Source organism: Episyrphus balteatus, chromosome 3, assembly GCF_945859705.1.
Source record: "Episyrphus balteatus chromosome 3, idEpiBalt1.1, whole genome shotgun sequence".
Classification (NCBI taxonomy): domain Eukaryota; kingdom Metazoa; phylum Arthropoda; class Insecta; order Diptera; family Syrphidae; genus Episyrphus; species Episyrphus balteatus.
In genome coordinates this window covers 129776163-129797992 of record NC_079136.1, presented here as the reverse complement: position 1 = coordinate 129797992, position 21830 = coordinate 129776163, and the positions used below count along the sequence as shown (strand labels likewise).

The following is a 21830-nucleotide window of genomic DNA, read 5'->3' as shown; positions in this document are numbered from 1 at the left end:
TAACAATCAATTCAAAATAATGAATATTGCTTGGCACGGCAACTAGAAATGCTTTCAATAGGTCCATTTATTATTTTTAATCTTTGAAAAAAAGCACTTCGTCATTGATGTATTTCACAACACAAAGCTTTAAAAAGCTAAACATTTGAATGGATAAATAAAATCTGCACGTCTAAACTTCCCTTTAAAGATAAGTAAAATTTGCTCTCCAATGAAAGCTTTTTCCCCCAAAATAACAGAGAATTTCATGACGAATTTTTCATGGGAATCCCAAGTTCAAATACAATCTTTCCTCCGTCATGCCGGCAAGTAAGTATATACAGATACTTTTCTACTCTCATTTTCAGTCAGTGCGAAGATGGTGATCGGCATCAAGAAGCTTTCGTTTGTTTTGTGACTTGCTATCTTCAACATTATCACGCAATGAACTTAACGCGGAAGATAGAAATTCTCCAATACCTATACTCCTATAGTATCTAATACAACAAAGTGCTTTAATTCTAATCAATATTTATTTGTACCCTTAACTCGCGGTATCTAAACTCTACAGACTGATAAAACAAAAAATAACATGGTCACTTAGAAGTTCAGTTTGAAATACGATATAATTGCAAAAGAGTGACTATTTAAAAAGTTAGTGTATCTGTTTTCTTCTCCATAATGAAAACACAAAATATTATCAAAGAAAAAACTGACTATCACGATTGATAAAAATACTATCGATATTTTACCAATATTTAACCAGGGGCTTCAAGAACTATGATCTGCTTCTATTTCGCATTTAGTTATTGACGGGCAAACAGTGAGAATAAATAATTTATTCGAAACGCTCCAGAAAAATACTCGCACATTTGCATTTCAATTCTATAGAAGCAAACTGTTCTAAATATACAAAATAGAATCATATCATCATGACGACAGATACATGTGGTATTGCTGATGTAACGATGGCAGCGGCGGCGACCATGGATAATGTTCCAAGTTATTCACCACCTAGTTTCGGTCAATTTGTGGCGCTTTCTGTCAATATTGTGGTTCAGATTTTTATCAGTTTTGTAGCTGTTTATATGAGCTATATGTGTTTTAAGTTAAAGCTCAAAAAGACTGCCTTCCATGCTTGGTTTTGTTCGATTGGTGTAAGTTAAGAGATCAGTGGAAAACAAAATGATAGTTAATTGTTTAATTTTATTTAATACAGTATTGTTGTTTAATGGCCGAAGGAATGATGACATTTTATGAAGGAAATGCCCTAATGCATCCTTTTGACAATTACACAAAGACTACAATTCATTTGGTTCTATCAGCTGCCGGTGGACTGATGGGAATGATTGGAAGTTTGCAGAAATTCCTTGAAGTCAAAAAACATTTCTACACATTCCATGGGAAAATTGGTGAGTATAGTTTTGTAGGGACAGATTATCTCTTACTCAAAATGAACAGTATTTAAAGATCGAAAATGTTTGACTACTTAAGTTTTTCTATGTAATATTAAGCCCTTAGCATTTTTGGTAGTTTTATTGTACTTTAATTCGAAGATAAAATAGAGCTCTTTAACCAAAAGTTTTCTCAATCTAAAACAGCGTTTTTGGCATGTTTAAAGTTAAGCATCTCGAAATCTTGACAATCTAGAACAATTTTGATTTTTGGTGTATAGTTTATAGACGATTTTTGTATAGCCGACCAGTGTAGTTGATAAATATTTTCCTAAAAAAAAAAAACTTTAGAAGGTTGTTTCTTGTTAAAAACAAATGATGAGAAACAATTTCTGAGATCAAAAAATATTTACCAACAGTTTTAAACATTTTTTGTCAAATTATTCGTTTTGAAGTGCGATATTTTTCGTTTAAGGCCGAAGGCGAGCATGAGCTCGCATGGGCTTATATCAAAATGCGAGTAAGCACAAGCACACAGTCTTATAGGACTGGCTATAATGCGCATATGCGTGGTTCGTTCATCTTTCGTTAAGCATATGCTTTACAACATACATAGGTGCAAGGTAGATGACAAAATTAAATTATTTTCATTTAATAAAAATATTGATAAACGAAGTGCGAGTTTAATTAAAAAAAAAAATATTTCATTTCATTTATTTTTATTCAAATCTATTTAATAAGATCGCTAAATCTTTAAAGTTGCTAAAGTATAAAATAAAAGTTTTAATTAAGCAATGAAGCTTAAAAAAATTAAATTTTAGATTTACTCTACAAAAAAAAATGTTTTCTATATACATTATATAAAATATTTTAATTATTTTAGAAAATTACGAAGTATACAAAATTACTCACTTACTCAAGTACAATAACAAAACATCAGCAAAATTAGATGCACAGTACTGTCTTCTTATGCTTAGGGAAGAGTTCCATAGGCTGATGGTGCCCACAAGCACGCTTACATCTTTTTTTGTTTACTTATAGACCAGTGCCAATCCGGTTTTCAGAGGGCAAAAGTTGAACAAATTATTAGCAGCATAAGGGTGATGGGAAAATTTAGGATAAATGGTATATGAAAGGGGAAAAATAAATTGCCCACAAAAAAATTGGGGGAAAGGGGGTGGGTGGGCGAAAAAGTGGGGTGGGTGTCAAAAATTATGGTTTTTTACAATTTCTGTCAAAACTAGACGTCCGATCGAAAAAAGTCAAATGCAAAAGTTGTAGGTAATATAAATGTCTACAACTTTTACTCAAACAATTTTTTTCTATAACCTCAAAAATATTGGAAAAAATGCAAAAATACGATTTTTTTATTTTTTATTTTTATCTTTTACAAAAATGGTTGGGTTTTAACAAAACTTGGTTAAAAACTGCTTTGCTATGTTTTCTATCTATTAAAAATGTTTTTTGAGGAAAAAGTGAATTTTTGAATTTTTGACGAATTTAATTTGAAAAAATAGCCTATTTTTCAATCAAAAAAGTTACCGAAAAAATTTTTGATTTTTGAAAATTTTGGAATGCAATTATTTAGCTTAAAACCGTTTTTTAAAGATTGTGTGGAAAAACTATACTTTTGTTTTAGAAAATATTGAGTAAAATTGAAAAAGACAAAAAAACGATTTTTAAGATTTATTTTTTCGTAAATGACAGTAATATTGGCGATAAATAATTTTCCATAGAAACCAAATTATACTTTTCCAATGGTCATTGCCCTTTTTAATTTGAATCAAGCACTAGAATAGCTCTTACGTGCAAAGTTTTTGAGATATTGAATTTTGAACGTTCAAAACACTATTTTTCTGATTTTTGGCATGGTAATATGTCAAAAACGTGATGTGATAGAATTTTTTTGACTTCGGATTCGAGCTCAGCGCACAAAAAACTATTACAAAAATATACTTTGATTTCTATAAAAAAAAAACTTTTTGACTAGTGAAATCGAACAAGGCATTCGATTTTTTCTGCCCTGTTCAATTTCACTAGTCAAAAAATTTTTTTTATAGAAATCAAAGTATATTTTTCTAATAGTTTTTTGTGCGCTGAGCTCGAATCCGAAGTCAAAAAAATTCTATCACATCACGTTTTTGACATATTACCATGCCAAAAATCAGAAAAATAGTGTTTTGGACGTTCAAAATTCAATATCTCTAAAACTTTGCACGTAAGAGCTATTCTAGTGCTTGATTCAAATTAAAAAGGTCAATGACCATTAGAAAAATATAATTTGGTTTCTATGGAAAATTATTTATCGCCAATATTGCTGTCATTTACGGAAAAATAAATCTTAAAAATCGTTTTTTTTGTCTTTTTCAATTTTTCTCAATATTTTCTAAAACAAAAGTATAGTTTTTAAAACGGTTTTAAGCTAAATAATTGCATTCCAAAATTTTCAAAAATCAAAAATTTTTTCGGTAACTTTTTTGATTGAAAAATAGGCTATTTTTTCAAATTAAATTCGTCAAAAATTCAAAAATTCACTTTTTCCTCAAAAAACATTTTTAATAGATAGAAAACATAGCAAAGTAGTTTTTAACCAAGTTTTGTTAAAACCCAACCATTTTTGTAAAAGATAAAAATAAAAAATAAAAAAATCGTATTTTTGCATTTTTTCCAATATTTTTGAGGTTATAGAAAAAAATTGTTTGAGTAAAAGTTGTAGACATTTATATTACCTACAACTTTTGCATTTGACTTTTTTCGATCGGACGTCTAGTTTTGACAGAAATTGTAAAAAACCATAATTTTTGACACCCACCCCACTTTTTCGCCCACCCACCCCCTTTCCCCCAATTTTTTTGTGGGCAATTTATTTTTCCCCTTTCATATACCATTTATCCTAAATTTTCCCATCACCCTTATGCTGCTAATAATTTTTTTATTTTCAAAAATTATTGGCAGTGATCTATTATTCCCTATTAGGTGGGACATATGTAAGTCAATATAATGGAATTACATCCTGTGAACCTACTCGTATGTCCCTTTGCTTTCGCCAACATAATGATAATTTTTACTTATAATGAACAAATAAAATCTTTGGAGTTTAAGAATGCTTTCATTAAAAAAATAATACACAAAATCAAATATTTATAAATCCAATATGTTTCATATCATCCAACAAAAAATTAATAAATACAAAAATTTACCACTAATAATCTGGTAATGGTATTTGAGGCTTCATTTGCTATCCTCTTTTCTTTGTTATATGTAGGTGTAGTATTTTTAGACAAAGATTACATCATTGGTATTTAAATTTAAGAACATAATTCATATAATACAGATTATATAATTCAAACAATTGACAACAAGAGGGTTGCATAGAATTTTGGTCTTTTTTTTTGTTTGTTGATTCTAAACGCTACATATAGATACTACCTATAGATAAAATATTGTAAAAAATTATTGTTTGCATGGCAATGAGTTTGTATACATACCAAAATTTTAAAAACAAATTAAATGCTTATGCCAGTCATCTCCATATGTGTTTCCAAGAATTCAAGCAAAATTATTATCATACACAAAAAAGTGATAAAGCTTTCTAGAGAAGGTATTTTTTTATCTGAAACCTCCAAAGCTAAAAAAAAAAAAAAAAACGATTAGAAATTCAATCAAAAATTATTGATGCCTGGTTCAGATTGTTTTTGTTTGTAGAATTGTCAATATTCATGTAAGAGTTAACAATTAGTATAGTTGCTTCCGTGTTTAATGAGCTATTTCATGATTTGCCATATTTGCACAATTATTTAAGATTTAATTTAGATTTTTAGTTATTGGGAATACATGCATAAAAATGTTTTTTATCCGAAATTTGAACTTTGGATTGAATTAATGGCGTTTCTTTATTTTTTGCTAAAGGTTTCGTCCAGATTAGGATTCGGCTGATTCTTAAGAGAAGGTATTGGTTTCCTGAAAAAAAATATTGTGAACTCCAACAATCTGTAATCTAAGAGTATTGGCTCCTTTTGATGAAATGCCGCCATTTTAATGGTGCTAATTTTTAAGTTTTAACTTCATTACAATTAAAATAGAACCCAAACAACTCTAAATCACTTAATTGTTTTATTCTTTAAGTTGCTTCCTAATTAAAAGAAAGCAAGTAGGTAACAAATATATTCTAATTTTGAATGTTATCTATTTATTTTTAAATTTACTAACTATTTTTTTTTTCTTATTACAGGTCTCTTTGCAACATGTCTATGTATCTTCAGTTTTACTTCTGGAATTGCTTCCTTATACATCGAAGATAAGAAAAAAGTTGTACATACAATAATAAGTTTGATTGTATTTTCTGCTGGCATGTGCGCACAATATACAGGATATGAAACTAGCTTCTTTAAGAGGAAAGTCGATCCCGAAATGAAATTATTATTTAAATATTTAGTGATAGTTATTGTTGTACTTTCTTGCATTTCACCAGTTAAAGGCATGCTGATATTTTTCGCCGGAAAAATTTTTTCGTAGAAAAATTTGAAACAAAAGTACAATAAATAGTACTCAAAGATATAGCCAAAGATAATGTAAAAACAAAATATAAATAACTATTTTTAATGAAACAATTTGTAAGAAATCAATTTAATTTAATTTAATATTTTATGTTATTGAAATGATGTAAGCCAAGGCCATTAACTTTTTTCAATTATCTACACTTGTGCTGTAGCTATTTTGCAATTTAACTTATTCAATTCAATGGTTAATTAAGCTCAGGAAATTAATTTTAAGAAAAATACATACAAAGTGTAAATAATTTAAGATTTTATAATAAAAAGTAAAATTCCTAAGGTCTTAAGGTACATGTTATTTAAATTTAAATTTAAAAAAAAATATGAAATAATATAATTTACGCAATTTGGCTATACATTACCAATCTACTCAATGTAAAAACAATTAAAAGGAAAACCCTAAAAAACGTTCTTAAAATGTATTATTGCTCAATCTTAGGTGTAAGGAATTTCGTAGTTGTTTAAACAACGTTTTGAATAAGAAAAACTATTCAGGTTAAGTATTGTTCTTGAATATGTATGTGAAGTAGGTTCCTTTGAAGTTCATTTTATTTACGATATAGAAAGACACTATATAGACTATGGGCCCTGCCTATAATCAAATTTAAAACACACTTAAATATTTAACTGATTTCTACATTTTTCACCATACCAAAAACGAATTTAACAGCAGAGTTGTAAAAGATTGCAATCTTTTTTGAATGCAATCTTTAATGACTTCAATCAAAAGATTGCATTCATTGACTTACATTTGAGACTTAGACTTCAAATTTTGCAATCACCAATCATTTTCCATGAAATGATTGCAATCTTTTTTTTTTCCCAATCAATTGACTGCATTCAAATGATTGCAGTCTTTTGGGACTGCATGCAGTCTTTGCATTCTTTTTGCAATCTTTCCATTCCTTGGCAGTCTTTGCATTCCTTGGCAGTCTTTTGCTATCATTTGCATTCCTTGGCAGTCTTTTGCATTCATTTGCAGTCTTTTGCATTCATTTGCATTCTTTTGAATTCTTTTGCATTCTTTTGCATTCTTTTTGCATTCTTTTGAATTCTTTTGCATTCTTTTGCATTCTTTTGAATTCTTTTGCATTCTTTTGCATTCTTTTGCATTCTTTTGAATTCTTTTGCATTCTTTTGCATTCTTTTGAATTCTTTTGCATTCTTTTTGCATTCTTTTGCCACACCCACACCAAACGTATGGATTTCACAAAAATTTTAACATTTTTTTAGTTCAAGGATGAATTTGATAGTTTTAAGAATTAAGTTCAACTATAGTATCATTCTCTGTGCAGGAGTAATAGTACAGTCAAAAACAGTGAAAAAGGGGTATGCCTCGGAATGAATTCTAATAATAATATTTTTTTTGCTTAATATCTTCGTTTTGGCATTCTATAACTTACCTCAAAAATCTCATGTTCGGAGGTCGTGATTTTTAAGGCCAAACCACAAAATTAAGATTTTGGAAATAAGCAATAATAGACAATGGTATTATTCAATGATGAAAAAAAACTAAAATCCAGGAAATCTGACGTCTCTAAAAAAAAGTTTTAACTCTTTTTCATCTTTCAACCTATATTATCAAAACACTTGCAAACTTACTACCAAAAAACCTTTAAAAATTATGGTAGAGTAACCAAATTTTGCATGAAGGCTTTTATATCCATTAATCATTAACAATCATAACAAAAACATATCTCTGAAATCATGTATCATATGTTTATATAATACCATTGTGGTTTGGCCTTAAAAATCACGACCTCCGAACATGAGATTTTTGAGGTAAGTTATAGAATGCCAAAACGAAGATATTAAGCAAAAAAAATATTATTATTAGAATTCATTCCGAGGCATACCCCTTTTTCACTGTATTTGACTGTACTATTACTCCTGCACAGAGAATGATACTATAGTTGAACTTAATTCTTAAAACTATCAAATTCATCCTTGAACTAAAAAAATGTTAAAATTTTTGTGAAATCCATACGTTTGGTGTGGGTGTGGCAAAAGAATGCAAAAAGAATGCAAAAGAATTCAAAAGAATGCAAAAGAATGCAAAAGAATTCAAAAGAATGCAAAAGAATGCAAAAGAATGCAAAAGAATTCAAAAGAATGCAAAAGAATGCAAAAGAATTCAAAAGAATGCAAAAAGAATGCAAAAGAATGCAAAAGAATTCAAAAGAATGCAAATGAATGCAAAAGACTGCAAATGAATGCAAAAGACTGCCAAGGAATGCAAATGAATGCAAAAGACTGCCAAGGAATGCAAAGACTGCCAAGGAATGGAAAGATTGCAAAAAGAATGCAAAGACTGCATGCAGTCCCAAAAGACTGCAATCATTTGAATGCAGTCAATTGATTGGGGAAAAAAAAAGATTGCAATCATTTCATGGAAAATGATTGGTGATTGCAAAATTTGAAGTCTAAGTCTCAAGTGTAAGTCAATGAATGCAATCTTTTGTTGGAATTGTGTAACTGAATGGCAATGACTGCATTCACAAAAGATTGCATTCTTTTACAAGCCTGTTTAACAGTCAGTTTAAGGCACTCGGTTAAATTTTATAATTTTTATAAAATTAAACCGAACCTATACTAAGGTTAACGCTAAAGACGAAAAACAATGCAGTAATTTTCTAATTTTCACTTCGTTTTTACGTTATAACAGTTTTCGGATTTTGGTTGTTGTTTTTAGCTCCATCATCGCACAAAAGAACTGGAAAAATCATCAATTAAAAAATATGAATTGTCACGAAATGAAAATCTATTGTCATTAATACTATAAATATTAAAACGCCAAATTCACTTCATCAAAATTTGTAACGTTGCAATTTTTTATTTTAATTGACTAATCTTCTTCTTCTTCCTTTTTCTCGGCGCTGTTATGATCTCGATGTCGAGGGGATCATAACCTTCCCACGTTACTGCTTCACACTAGTGATCCGCCTGTGGGGTTCGCCGGATTGACCTCAGAAATCGGCGGCAAGCCTCCCGGTTTTGTATTGTTCCGTTTCTGAGGCCAACTGAATGCTGGTGTTTTTGCATTTGCTTGTACCAGGAGTTTTTAGGCCTACCTTTCTTTTTATTTTAATTGACTAATGTATAACTTTAACGTAATTTTAAGCTTTAACTAATTGTTAGTCAAATAATATAATGAATGGCGGATGACAAACAAAATACTAAAATTCATGCAAATTAATTGATGCTTTTATTTAGTTTTTTTTTTTACAATTAAAATGAAGTCAGGCGTTTCAGTAGCTTCCTACTTTTATACATACATATATCCCAAGTAGCAAACTAACTCTAGGTATTTGTCATGTATGTCTCGACTGAGTTGTACTTTTTTTACATAAATGCGTCTGTACTTCAAATGTCAATAATCTATTTTTAGGGTTGGATCTATTATAGACAAAATTCGATTTCCAAAACATCAATTTTTTATATTAACTCAAAGACGTGATGCGTTTTAGAGGTTTTCAGTTTAGATTATCATTTATCACTCAAACCATTTCGAGAAGAATAACCAAGCAGAAAAATCAATTTGGGATTTTAGTAACTTATATTTAAATATAATTGAGCACTCATTTAATATCTCTTCATGTACTATTATTTACAATTGCTTCTAGTAAGGTGACATATAGAGATGGGTAGTTCCGGAGCCAAATAGTTCCTGGAACTAGTTCCTCACTCGGAACTAGTTCCACTCGTTCCACAAAATTAATTTAAACAGTTCCATCGTTCCGACACAGCCACACACAAAAGAAAGAAAGAAGAAGAGGAACAAGAAACAAAACGAAAGCGAACATGTCTCTGACTCTGTTTGAAATACACAATACATACACGCATGTCATAGAATTCTCATCCAAAGCCAACACATGGATGCGAACGAGTTGAGCGTCAAAAATTCACAAACCAAAACCACAAATACACTCTTATGAATCATGCTCATGGACATGGAACTACATTAATAGTTCCAGTTTCATGTCTTCCATCAGGAAAAAATTCTTGATAGTTCCGCGGAACTAGTTCCAGGAACTAGAAGGAAAAAATATTCAATATCATACTATTTCTTTTTTTGGTGCATTTTCCTAAAAAAAAACTCAAATTCTTGATAGTTCCGCGGAACTAGTTCCAGGAACTAGAAGAAAAATATATTCAATATCATACTATTTCTTTTTTTGGTGCATTTTCCTAAAAAAAACTCAAATTATTGATAGTTCCGCGGAACTAGTTCCAGGAACTAGAAGGAAAAAATATTCAATTTCATACTATTTCTTTTTTTGGTGCATTTTCCTAAAAAAAAAACTCAAATTCTTGATAGTTCCGCGGAACTAGTTCCAGCAACTAGAAGGAAAAAATATTCAATTTCATACTATTTCTTTTTTTGGTGCATTTTCCTAAAAAAAAACTCAAATTCTTGATAGTTCCGCGGAACTAGTTCCAGGAACTAGTTCCGACCGAAAAAAGAACCGTTCCATGTTCGTTCCGGCTTTGGAACTGTTTTGCGCATCTCTAGTTCCGACCGAAAAAAGAACCGTTCCATGTTCGTTCCGGCTTTGGAACTGTTTTGCGCATCTCTAGTGACATAGCTTAATGGATACGGATTTGGTGGCCCAAATTTTTGACCAAACTATTTCCACCCCATCATTCAAAAGTGTTTTTTTAATTGGTCCGAATAATTAAATTTATATTTTATTTTGATCTTGTACATTTTTTCCAAATTTATGTGACTTTGGTTTGGACACATTGCTTTTAGTTCTCTTTTACATGTGAAAGTAAAAACACGCGCTATAAACAGGAAGAAACTTCGAAATTTTTGTTCTTTTCATTAAGCACCTAACGAAGCAGCTCTTTTGATTAGAATGAAACCTTCGTTTATAAATTTTAACTTGGAATTTTATGTATATAATACAAAAACACAAAATAACTCCACAAATATAATAGTAAATCGAAGTAGAAATTTCCTAAGGGATGCAACCAATTGTGTACGTAATTCTTAAAAAAAATTCAATTCCAAAGTATGTACTATTCAAACTCGATTTTTTTTTTTCAAATTTATTAATTTTGCAGAAATAACGCTTTTCCTAGTTGTCATTTTGAATTATTCATGAATTAATGAGGCAGCCGCAAGCTTTACAAGCTTTTTATTTTCTACGGAAATATGTACTTCGAAGCTTTTACTTCTGATTAATTGTGTTTGTTGTTTTATTCTAAAGCTACTGATATATTTTATAATTAATTGCATTTTGTCAACAGACCACGTCTAGTTGTCTATATTTCTCGGAAATGCTAAAAATAAAAACACGTTCGTAAACATTATGTGATACATTCAATATCAGCACGTCACAAGGGAATCACCGAGCTTTTTTTTCAATTTGAAGACCTCGTTGAAAATATGTTATCGAATTTCTGTAACAATATAATTGGAGCTGTCTTATCAATTTAGCTTGCAATTTTTTGTTTGCAAATAAGTTTCATATTCCGTAGGAATTGAGAATAAAATATCATTTTGGGTTAAAGGGTGTTTTTTTTTTTTGATTAGAAAGTTAGGTGACATTCATAATCATATTATAGTTAATCCTAAAAAATGTTCAATCCAATTCATTACAGAGTTAGAAAATCTCAAAAAGGGTATTATTTCGGAACCAATAAAAACCAGTTTTTCCACGACTGGGTGTTTTTTAAAGCATTCATACATATAAGAATAATAAATAAAGTTTAATTTAATACGTAATGTAAAAATGTATTAAAAATTTTATTTTGTAATTATGAAATTGATGGTCCTGAAATGCCATTTGATTTCTTGTATTACCAAGAATTTTCGAATATTTGTTTTGAAAAAGATATTTTTTGTATAAACATTTCTCTGAAGAAATTATTATAAAAAAAAGTTTCAAGGAAATTCATTTTCTCAAACCAAAAAATGATACTTTTGAAAATGCTTAGTTTTTAAATTTATATTACATTTCGTACAAAATTTTTTGTTGAAATCTGTTAGGGCGTTTGCGAGGAAATCAAAAAACAAGAATACGATTTTGGCACTACCACTAATAAAGTTTCAAAAAAGGTAGGATTTTTTGTGCGGTAGTACACGTATTTTTAAATCAAACTCTTTATAGTTTGATTTAAAAGCACCTCCAAGTAGTAAGTTCGAATAAGATAAGGTAAGGATAAAATTAAGAAATGGGATCAAGACCTTTTAATTTAATTATTTTTTTTTTTTGAAGATTTTTTTTTTTAAATTGCGTATACATGTTTTCCAAAAAAATATTTCACTATGAATTAAAAAAATGTACTTTTAATTTTTTTATAATTTCATAGAAAAAGAAATAGAGTCTGTCTTAATTCAACTGATCTATTTTTTTTTAAATCAGAATAAATCTGATCTATGTTTCAAAGAATACAGATATCCTTAAAAATCTATCTAAATTATCCAAAGAAAATAGATACAAAAATACTTAATAAACACAACTCACAAAGAAAATATAAATGAATCATAAGTTCCAAGGTTTGTGATAGTCCTAGCTCATGGGCCATGGTTAAATGAGCATTGACTTTTGGTTATCGAATGTGTCTTTGATTTATAGAAAATATTTGTAAGAAATCTTATCTAGTCACATAAAATTATTTAAATTCTAATAATTGTTTTTATTCATGATAAACATTTGGAAATTTAAGGGCTAGTTGTGTATTCGTTAAAAAATGACGAAATTCAGAAAATTCTATCACTTATTTTGACGCAGTTGAAACTAAAAGTGTATTTTAGTAATAAAAAGATAAAAATAAAAACGCAGTTAAGCTTATAACAAATGGGGTCTTAGAATTTACTCATCATCTATACAAACATTTTAAGGGATACTATACACATTCCAAAATATTGGGTTTGGTTAAAAACTAATTTTTTTACACGAAACCAATAATTGCCCTCCAAGAGCAAGTAAAAAATTATCAGCAAGTATGAGTAACTTGTTTTGTTTAACCTGTTTTTTTTTTAAACTTATTTTATAATTTTTCTGATAATTATTACGTGCTACGCAAGGCGAGTAAGCACTTATAGATTTTAACAAGAAATAAAATACGTTTAATCATTGTTTTTGTTAATTTAGATAAAGCATATGTGTGAACTCTTCAAATAAACTTGAAAATACAAATATCATTAACATGCTATTTTGACAGAAGGGGCCCTCAATTAGACGTGCGTATAGATATTGATCATATTGTATTTATTTTTGAGTGGCCATTGACGGAATAGCTGATAAAAAGACACTTGGGATTTTTTAAAAACTTCTTAGCAGGAAAATACATATTTCCATTTTTCAGGTAATATAATGTGTTAATTTGCAACAAATTTGAGTGCTTTCGGATATAATTCTAAGCCTGAGTATTGAAAAACGATTTATGTAGTAAGCTTTCTTATAACTAAATTCGGCAGATGAATTTTTGCGAAATCCCAACCAAATCATAGCCTGCTCTTAACAGTTCGGTATCAAGACTTTTGCCTCCAGAAGCTTTATCGGACTTAATTTCATACATATATATGTTTTTTTTCCTATCCGCCCAAGTTGAAGGCTTGTTGTCAAGTTGAATGCTGCAATTTGCCTTTTGAAGTTTTGAGTTCTTCATCATACAAGTGTTTTTTTCTTAATCTTAAACATTCTTGTAGTTCCACTACAATGTTTCATTCTTTGTAAATTCTGTCTTTAGTTTGAGATCTGTCCCTTTATGAGGTTCTTTTTTACCATCTGGTAAACTTCCAAACTTCATCCCATCTTCCTCGATCGGTCCTATCCCTTGCTGCCTGTAATTTCTTCTGACTGAACTGACTTTTGCAGCGCCGCTTTTTAAGCTTTTTGTTTAGCTTCATGTCCTTGAAAGGCGGCATCTCTGATGGTTTCTTGCCATCGATGTTCGTCACTTAAAGGTGAGTGTATGAGTTTTTTTCATAAAAGCAATTTATAAAAAAAAAAAAAAAAACCTTGTTTACCATTTAAACACCCGCCCATGTATTTAATTAAAAAATGTTAAATCATTGCTTTATAATGTTTTTTTTAATTATTAATAATATCAAGCAGATATTGAATTAGTTTTCTATACAGCCAATTTAAGCCTTTTTATAATCTCAATTCTCAACAAATGTTACTGATTTTAATAAGGCTATAGGCACTTTATTTGGAGATTGACTAGAGATGATTAGAATTTTATGAAATTTCAATATCACCAGAGTCTAACAAAAAAAAAGTATATAACGATAAGAAAAGTAATTTTTCTTTCAAATTCAGAAGGGCTAAATATACACCAAGTAAAGCTTTATCTTTTGTTGAAAGGGGTTTTGCAAATTCATTGCAACAAAATAAAGCTTGCATCTCAATCGTGGGCGGATTTCAATCTTCATCAATTCAGTGTTACTTTAGCCGTTCTTTGTAACGATCAGTTTTTATTTGTGATGGAGTTTCGGTCTTATTGACTTTAATCAGGTCTAATAAAAGTGTAAGTTTTTTTCTTTGCCAACAAGGTGCGTACATATATTGAGTAACTATGAAAGGGCTTCACGGTTAAATGGTTTAACCAAGTATCAAATTTTAAGATATCGGCAAAACTAACTATATCAAACATCAATATTAAATAGAATGTTGTTTTCCATGTGCGTGCTGTGTTGTATACATATAAGTTGTCAACATGAAGGAGATCTTTAATTCAAATCGAATTTATCATTGAAATCTTAAGAGATTAAATTTCCATGGAAAAGGACTGATTGTGTGCGAATTCAATTGAAGTTTGTTCAAAACAGTGGTATTTTTTAAGATTGTAATTCGTAATACACAATTTTTCAAAGTTTGGTGGTTTATTTATTCTAAAATTATTTCAAAGTCATAATCATAAAAGTGATAATAGGCATAGTTTTAAATTTATACGATGATGATAATGGATCTTATCTTAAAAAAACATAAACAATTCACAAGAATTTATCAAATTTAAAACCACAAAAAAAAAACTTTCGTTTTTTTGCATAACAAAAATTATGTATTTTTCATTTTTCTTGAATTCAAAACAAAATTATTTTCGATAATACTCTTTCAATATTTTAAGGCACTTTGAATGCCAAAAACTTTGAGTTTTTGTACGTATTTCGAACATTTTGCACAGATTTTACAGTATGAAATGACAAATTAAGTTTTACCTTTAAAGTGCTTTTGTGCGTTACGTACTGCCAATCGTAACTATACTAAAATGTTTTCTGAGTTTTTATTGTCGGGCAATTTTTAAACAATGAAATTGTAAGATTTTAGAAAAAAATCTTTCAACTTTGTTAAAAGACGGCTTGTAGCTGAATTTAAGCTATTTTCAAAGCTTGGACAGATCGTCCAATCGTCTGTACCTAGTTCTAATAACTCTTGAAGTTTTTGGATACGATTTTAATTGAAACACATTCAAAAGAGTTGGCCACTACTAGTTTGCTTCGACCTAGTCGTATTTGTTTTTAGCCATTAGTTGTTATGCGATTAATTGTCGATTGGTTTACATGTGTAGATTCTCATTTCGAGCTTCGTTTAATTGAAAACTGACCTACATTAACATTGGTTTAAGCATTTTATTGATCCATTTATTCTTGTTTAATAGTCTCCAATTGTCTAAGAGAATTCATAAAGCTTATAATCAAGCCTTTTAATATATACGTTTGAAACATTACAATAAACGTTTATGGTCACGTATTGACCAAACCTCTTACAAGTTTATAATGGGCGGCTCTTAAACGTTTACAACAATTCATAAAATTAATCTCCTACCGAAAAATCGTAAGTTGAAGTATCTACTTGTACTTTGTTACTTAGCAGAAATAAAATTCCTATAAACTTCAAATAAGTTTTCATTGATTTATAACGGATAGTTTTCTGAAGAGTTGATAATATCACGGAAATTTTGTCTAGACCTTGAGTAGTCTTGTAAAATGCATGCAATTATCATTTTTATTACTATAGAACTTTTTACATTACATTCAAGTGACTAATAATAACGGTTTTATGTTTTAGCGATAAGGATACAACATTGAGATAACAATTTTTTTAAATTAAAAAAATTCCCCAATCTAAAATAGAATAGCTACTCACACTACAAATTACCCAAATAATTAAATTTTGGATCAAGCCACACACTCATAGGTCTTATCGGTAAAACTAAAAGATAAGAGATTGGCATTTGGGTAGACATATGGAAGACGAAGCATTAGACGTTACTAAATCGTCGCAAGCTCAACAATCCAGCAGTAGTCGAGAAAGCAGCCAAGCCGGTAACAATACATTTCTTCTACGATCAAGACCCATCAATTATACATCAAACAACAACAATATGCCGTTAGAAGACTCTGATCGCAACAAGAGCATAATGGCTCGAATTGAATTCGCCGTGAATCTGATCAATCAAATGCTAATCGGATTTGCTGCCATTTATATGAGTTGGATGTGCATCAAGTTTGATCTTAAAAAAACCGCTTTGCACGCTTGGCTTGTTACTATTGGAGTAAGTTTTTTATAAGTTTTTGGTGTATTTCATACATTTTGACATGGTTTTATATGGTTTTTAGTTTAACTTCCTTATGGCTGAGGGTGTGATGACACATTACAATGGCAACATCCTGCTGTTTAACTATTCGAGAAAATCAAAAACAACAATCCATTGGGTTCTACAGGCTTTGGGTGGATCTCTTGGTATTGCTGGTGGAATTGTGAAGATTTGCCAAAAAGAAACCCATTTCACAACAATTCATGGAAAAGTTGGTAGGTTAATTTATTAAAGGCGTCCTCCTTATAATGTTTTTAATTCCATTTTCTTTTTTTTTTTGTCCTTAGGCTTAGCAGCTTTGATCATTTGCGGTATAAGTATGTTATCTGGACTGAGTGCTCTCTATTCACAAAATTTGAAACGTCTTCTTCAACCACTGTTGAACAAGACCGTTCATAATTTCTTGGGGCTATGTGGATTCGTTTTAGCTATGGTTGCTCAATATTATGGATATGAGACGGGCTTTTTCAAATTCCAAACCGAAGCTGGTTTTCGTATAATGATGCAAGTTATAACTATATTAACGATTTGTTGCTGCTGTTGGGGACCTTTAAAGGCACTTTGGGTAAAGTGTAAGATCATTAAGGAGAATTTTTGATTTTGTGGAAAATAAGAAGAGGATTTTAAAGACTTGGAAATAGTGAATAAGTTAAAAATTAAGTTGAAAACGAAATTAATTTTAGTTTTTAAAAATATGGAAAGTGATAGCAAGATAAGTGATAAGGATAATAAAGATGATCACGTTATCGTTTAAAGAAAAACTATAGTGAATAAATTGTGTAGACTTTTAATAATTAATTCTATAGTTTCATTGGCAGAAATTAAAATGAGTCATTTTTTGTTTCCGAAAAAAAATTATACTTCATTTTCTAAAAACTAATGGAATTCAAGTTTTAAGTAAGTATGAGCTATATGAACATGTCTTATTTTAGAATCCAATAAAACTGTAAAATTGTGATAGTTTACTCTTAAGTTAAAAAGAGAAGCTGACGTGTTTTAATCAGTTTTTTTTAGTTTCGACACATTTTCGCAATTTTTTCGGGTTTTCTTTCTTGGGTGTATTGGTGGAAAGAAAATTAATTCGGTACTTCAGACATTGATCTTCATCTTTTTTGGCTTCATTGTTCAGTCAATTAGGAGCCAAATGTTGGGAATATCAAAAAAGTTGTGAAGTCAGAAAAGTTTGAATGCAGCATTGAAAAGGGCTTGTTTTACGTATAAATCTCACTTTGCTCTTTTCCTCATAGCAATATTTTCAGAGTTAAAGCAACGCAAATGTTGGGTTTTTATGTTTTTCATAACCGTTACGAGTTATGTGAGAAATAACTGAAAATGAGATGTTTTGCGCTTTCTGAAAGTATAATTTTAACAGTGAGGGTGAAATGAGACGTGGAAACATGTTAAAGAAAGATGCAGGTCAGGCGGAGCTGATTTTGTTCATTGAGTATCGTGACTGGTTTTGGCTTTCCTCAGGCGTTTTGAATTCCATCAAGAATTCTATTAGATGAAATGCCTAATTCTTTTTGAAGTTTCTTATAGATGTGGTTTACTAAAACCTGTTGTTTGCCCATGGTTGATGGCATCTGGAAGATTTCACGAAAGCAATAACCTTTTGAAGTAGTCTGATCCAGGTACCTATTTTCTACAGCTGAAATGTTTTATCAAAAATAAATTAAGAGCACTTTAGTTTTGAGTAAATATTTTTTAATTACTTTTTGGTGTTGTATGTCCCAGTGTAATATTCCCCGGAGATTTTCAATTCTTTGCAAATTGAAAGGAATGGGAGTGTAATTTAACTATTGTCTCTATCACCGTTATATTTTTTTTAGCTTTTGTACTCAATGAAAATCACTCGATCAGCATTTTTAGCTTAAGTTATCGACCCCTAACAGTGTTTAAAACACTTGAACTTTGGAACTTGTGTATGTAGAGTTCCCATTTCTCATATGTGCAATATGTGCATAAATGTGCGAAGCAGAATGTATGTGTAATTGGACTGTGGAATTATATTTTATCCAAGAACAATATGATTCAACATTGGTATTCAAGTAAAAACTGCACAAATTATTCTTTTTTGTTTTTTATCAACAACTCGACTCTCTAAGCCCCCAAATACTTTCTCCTATAAAATCAATAAAAATCAATACATTATAAATTGTGTTATCTTCCTTGGAAAGAATAGAAAGAAAAAAAAATGATAAGGCAGACAATTGGAAGCTACCCTTCATATAAATGCTAATATAAATCCTACCTCTTTTCGATAAATACTTTTAGTTCAACTGCGTAAGGCATACAATTCAAACATTTTTGTTCTACAATATGGATTCAGACAAAATTACAATAGACTTTGTAGAAAATCCTCACAAGAGTCCATGGAGACATTTGGAATATTTCATAAACGCCATTAACCAATTTTTAATCGGATTCGTAACAATATACTTAAGTTGGTGGTGTCTTTCCCAAGGATTAAAAGGAATCACTCTGCATGCATGGTTGTGTACAATAGGAGTGAGTTTTTGTAAAATTACAAAACAAAAACAAAAACCTTAAATAGGATTTCTATTTTACATAGTTTTCTTTTCTAATGGCTGAAGGTCTAATGACCCATTACAATGGCAACACTTTTTTGCTTTCCTACAAACGAAAATCAAGAACAACCATTCACTGGATTCTACAAGCACTAGGTGGAGCCATTGGAATTGCTGGTGGTGTAATTGAAATGTGCCGAATGGATGTTCATTTTGTAACAATTCATGGAAAATTAGGTAAAATAATATGAATTGAAGTTCTAAAAAATGTTTTCCTCAACAAAAACAAACAGGCTTTTCAGCTATTATTTTGTGTGCTGTAAGTATGATTTCTGGATTGAGTGCTTTGTTTCCCAGATGGTTGAGGAAAATTATTTCGCCATTGCTGAATAAAACCGTACACAATGTATTGGGAGTTGGAACTTTTGCTATAGCACTTGTCGCTCAATATTATGGATATCAATCGTGGTCTTTCGAATTATCTGTTCAACCAGACTTTCGATATACAATGGAAGTGATTACTTTAACTTCTTTGGTGCTAACATGTTTGGGACCTTTAATTTCGCTGTGGTATAGAATTATGAATTGTATGGAGTGATCTCTCGAAGATAAAGTTTTTTTTTAACTTTGAAGTTTGTAGTTAATAAATTTTCGAAAATTATAATTTTATGTAGTCAAAGCGAATCTTTCTGTTTCTTTATTTGCCGTGTTTGTGATCTAAATCTCCTATTGAGACCCAATCCGAAAATCACCTCTAAATGTGCGTTAAACATTTGTATTTAAAATTAATCGGTCACCCCTTTTTTGTATTGATTTTTTAAAACCTCAAAATGTCTCCCAAAATACATTTTCACATCTTCGCCAGCAAACAAACCCTTTTTCTCGAGCTGTTGAAAATTTTCTCGTCATTCAAAAGTAGTATGCATCGAGCATCGTTAATAAACTTTGGTTTTCTTCCTTCATTGAACGACTTTTTTGAAAATAGCTGCACTCTTGTTCATGTTGCACCCTTGCATATATCACTGCTTTGACTTCATAGTTCCACCACCAAAGTATGTTTGTTACCTTTATCTCCATAAAAAATTCTGTAAGTTAAAGACGGTGTTGTTGGGCGATCGCTTCTCCCAATATCACTTTGCAATTTTTCACTAGGGACTTCATGAAGATAGATACAAAATGCGATTCGATCTGAGTTTCATTTCCACCACTACTATAACTGTAAGGGTATTGACTTTGTTTGATGATTGATGAACATAGTATTTTACATACAATACCATAAACCTGCACATGCTTAGAATTCTTAGCACCTTCGGTGCTAAAAAAAATTCAAACTTAAATAGTCAACCTACATAATGCTCCAAAAGAAGCGATCTGCACAATCTGGTCACTCTGAAACTGTTTATTTGCTTTCATTTACTCAGATATTTCCAACGGAAGATAGTATTCAAGTTGAAACAAATTACTACATCCTATCATGGGGAAAAACATAAAAGCTAAATATCACTTTCATTGTCTTATCAAACCTAACTGGCAAAGTATGGTATTTACTCAGCAAGTCTCAGTTATTTCTAACCCACTGAAGAATGGAACGTTCATTAGTAACTAATTATACTCCAACTAAATTTCAAAAAATTGAATTTTTCCTCGGCATAATCAATCGAATGTTAATCGGTTTCGTTACAATCTACGTGACTTTCTTGAGCCTGAGAAGTCTCAAAAATGGAGATGTTCCATGGCACGCATTATTATGCACAATTGGAGTGAGTAGATGAAATTAATTCAAAAACAACGATCTAATATTTTAATCATGTGTATAGTTTAAATTACTTATGACGGAAGGGATATTGAGCTATTACAAAGGCAACTCGACAACATACAACTGGTTTCGAAGAGAAAAAGTTATCCTGCACATTACTCTGCAATTGCTAGGATCACTTTTTGGAATTACAGGGATGATATTTCGCATGACCATAGATAAATTTCATTTTACAACATTACACGGAAAGCTTGGTAAAACTTGATGAATTATTTGATATCTATTGATCGATCATGTCAGATTTTTTTTTATTTCAAGGTCTCGTTGCTTTTGTTCTTTGTTTGATTAGTTTACTTTGTGGTTTGAGTGCTCTCTACTCGACAAGAATGAAAAAATATTTACAACCATTTTTTAGTAAAACTATTCATGGACTTTTGGGAATATTAACCTATGCAGTAGGCATTGTTTGCTTAATTTACGGATATGATACAAATGTTTTCGGCTTGATGTCACAATTGGAAGGTGATTCATTAAAAAGTACAATTCTTATCCTAAAACTAGCAACTATTGGAAGTTTAATTATAACAATTTATGGACCCTTGGGAACAGCTATTTATAAATTATGGAACTATTTAAGATGAATATATATTTTTAAAAATAATATGTAATTCAAAATAAATTTATTTATTAATTTATGTGCGCCTAAAAGTAGACATAATATAGAGTTGATGAAAGCATTCAGAGATTAATTTTCAAAATGCATTTAATAATTAAATAGGATTGCGTATTTTTAGGAGTTTTTATAATTTTTTAAAATAATTTTCTGAATAGCCTTAAGGCTGTCTATAATTAGTTGTTAAGAGGTTATAAGACATAGAACCATAAAGAACAGAAAGAACACACGACAAAAGCACGCAGTTTGGTTTGACGGTCCGCCATCTTTCAACGAACAGCGCTCAATCATGCTTGATTTCGCTGATCTATCGGGAAGCGATGCTTCATCAGAAACTCTAAAGTATGGATTGTTAAATGCTATGAAAATATCGAACCCTTCCGCCTTTCTATC

At 30.2% G+C, this 21830-nt stretch overlaps 4 protein-coding genes across 6 annotated transcripts; all 4 read left to right on the top strand.

The window, feature by feature from the left end:
* Window positions 1-332: 332 nt before the first annotated feature.
* Window positions 333-6587, top strand: LOC129916380 (uncharacterized). Its single transcript, XM_055996273.1, has 3 exons — window positions 333-1136; window positions 1199-1391; window positions 5605-6587. Exons 1-3 carry the CDS (start codon window positions 912-914, stop codon window positions 5886-5888), a joined length of 702 nt encoding a protein of 233 aa, XP_055852248.1. The 5' UTR covers window positions 333-911; the 3' UTR covers window positions 5889-6587.
* A 7692-nt stretch (window positions 6588-14279) lies between these two features.
* On the top strand, window positions 14280-17465 carry LOC129915493 (transmembrane reductase CYB561D2-like). 3 transcript variants are annotated; one of them, XM_055995049.1, is made up of 4 exons: window positions 14280-14410; window positions 16017-16438; window positions 16503-16695; window positions 16768-17465. In XM_055995049.1, the coding sequence occupies exons 2-4, from the start codon at window positions 16130-16132 to the stop codon at window positions 17076-17078; spliced, it is 813 nt and encodes a 270-aa protein (XP_055851024.1). In that variant the 5' UTR covers window positions 14280-14410; window positions 16017-16129; the 3' UTR covers window positions 17079-17465. The 3 variants fall into 3 exon arrangements, with proteins under 3 accessions (XP_055851024.1, XP_055851023.1, XP_055851025.1); XM_055995048.1 differs by having other exon boundaries at window positions 15952-16438; XM_055995050.1 differs by having other exon boundaries at window positions 14288-14410; window positions 16022-16438.
* A 1269-nt stretch (window positions 17466-18734) lies between these two features.
* LOC129915494 (transmembrane reductase CYB561D2-like) lies at window positions 18735-19692 on the top strand. The gene is made up of 3 exons (XM_055995051.1): window positions 18735-18988; window positions 19053-19245; window positions 19302-19692. The coding sequence occupies exons 1-3, from the start codon at window positions 18800-18802 to the stop codon at window positions 19604-19606; spliced, it is 687 nt and encodes a 228-aa protein (XP_055851026.1). The 5' UTR covers window positions 18735-18799; the 3' UTR covers window positions 19607-19692.
* A 114-nt stretch (window positions 19693-19806) lies between these two features.
* On the top strand, window positions 19807-21405 carry LOC129915236 (uncharacterized). The gene is made up of 3 exons (XM_055994716.1): window positions 19807-20768; window positions 20826-21018; window positions 21083-21405. The coding sequence occupies exons 1-3, from the start codon at window positions 20592-20594 to the stop codon at window positions 21403-21405; spliced, it is 693 nt and encodes a 230-aa protein (XP_055850691.1). The 5' UTR covers window positions 19807-20591.
* Window positions 21406-21830: the final 425 nt, after the last annotated feature.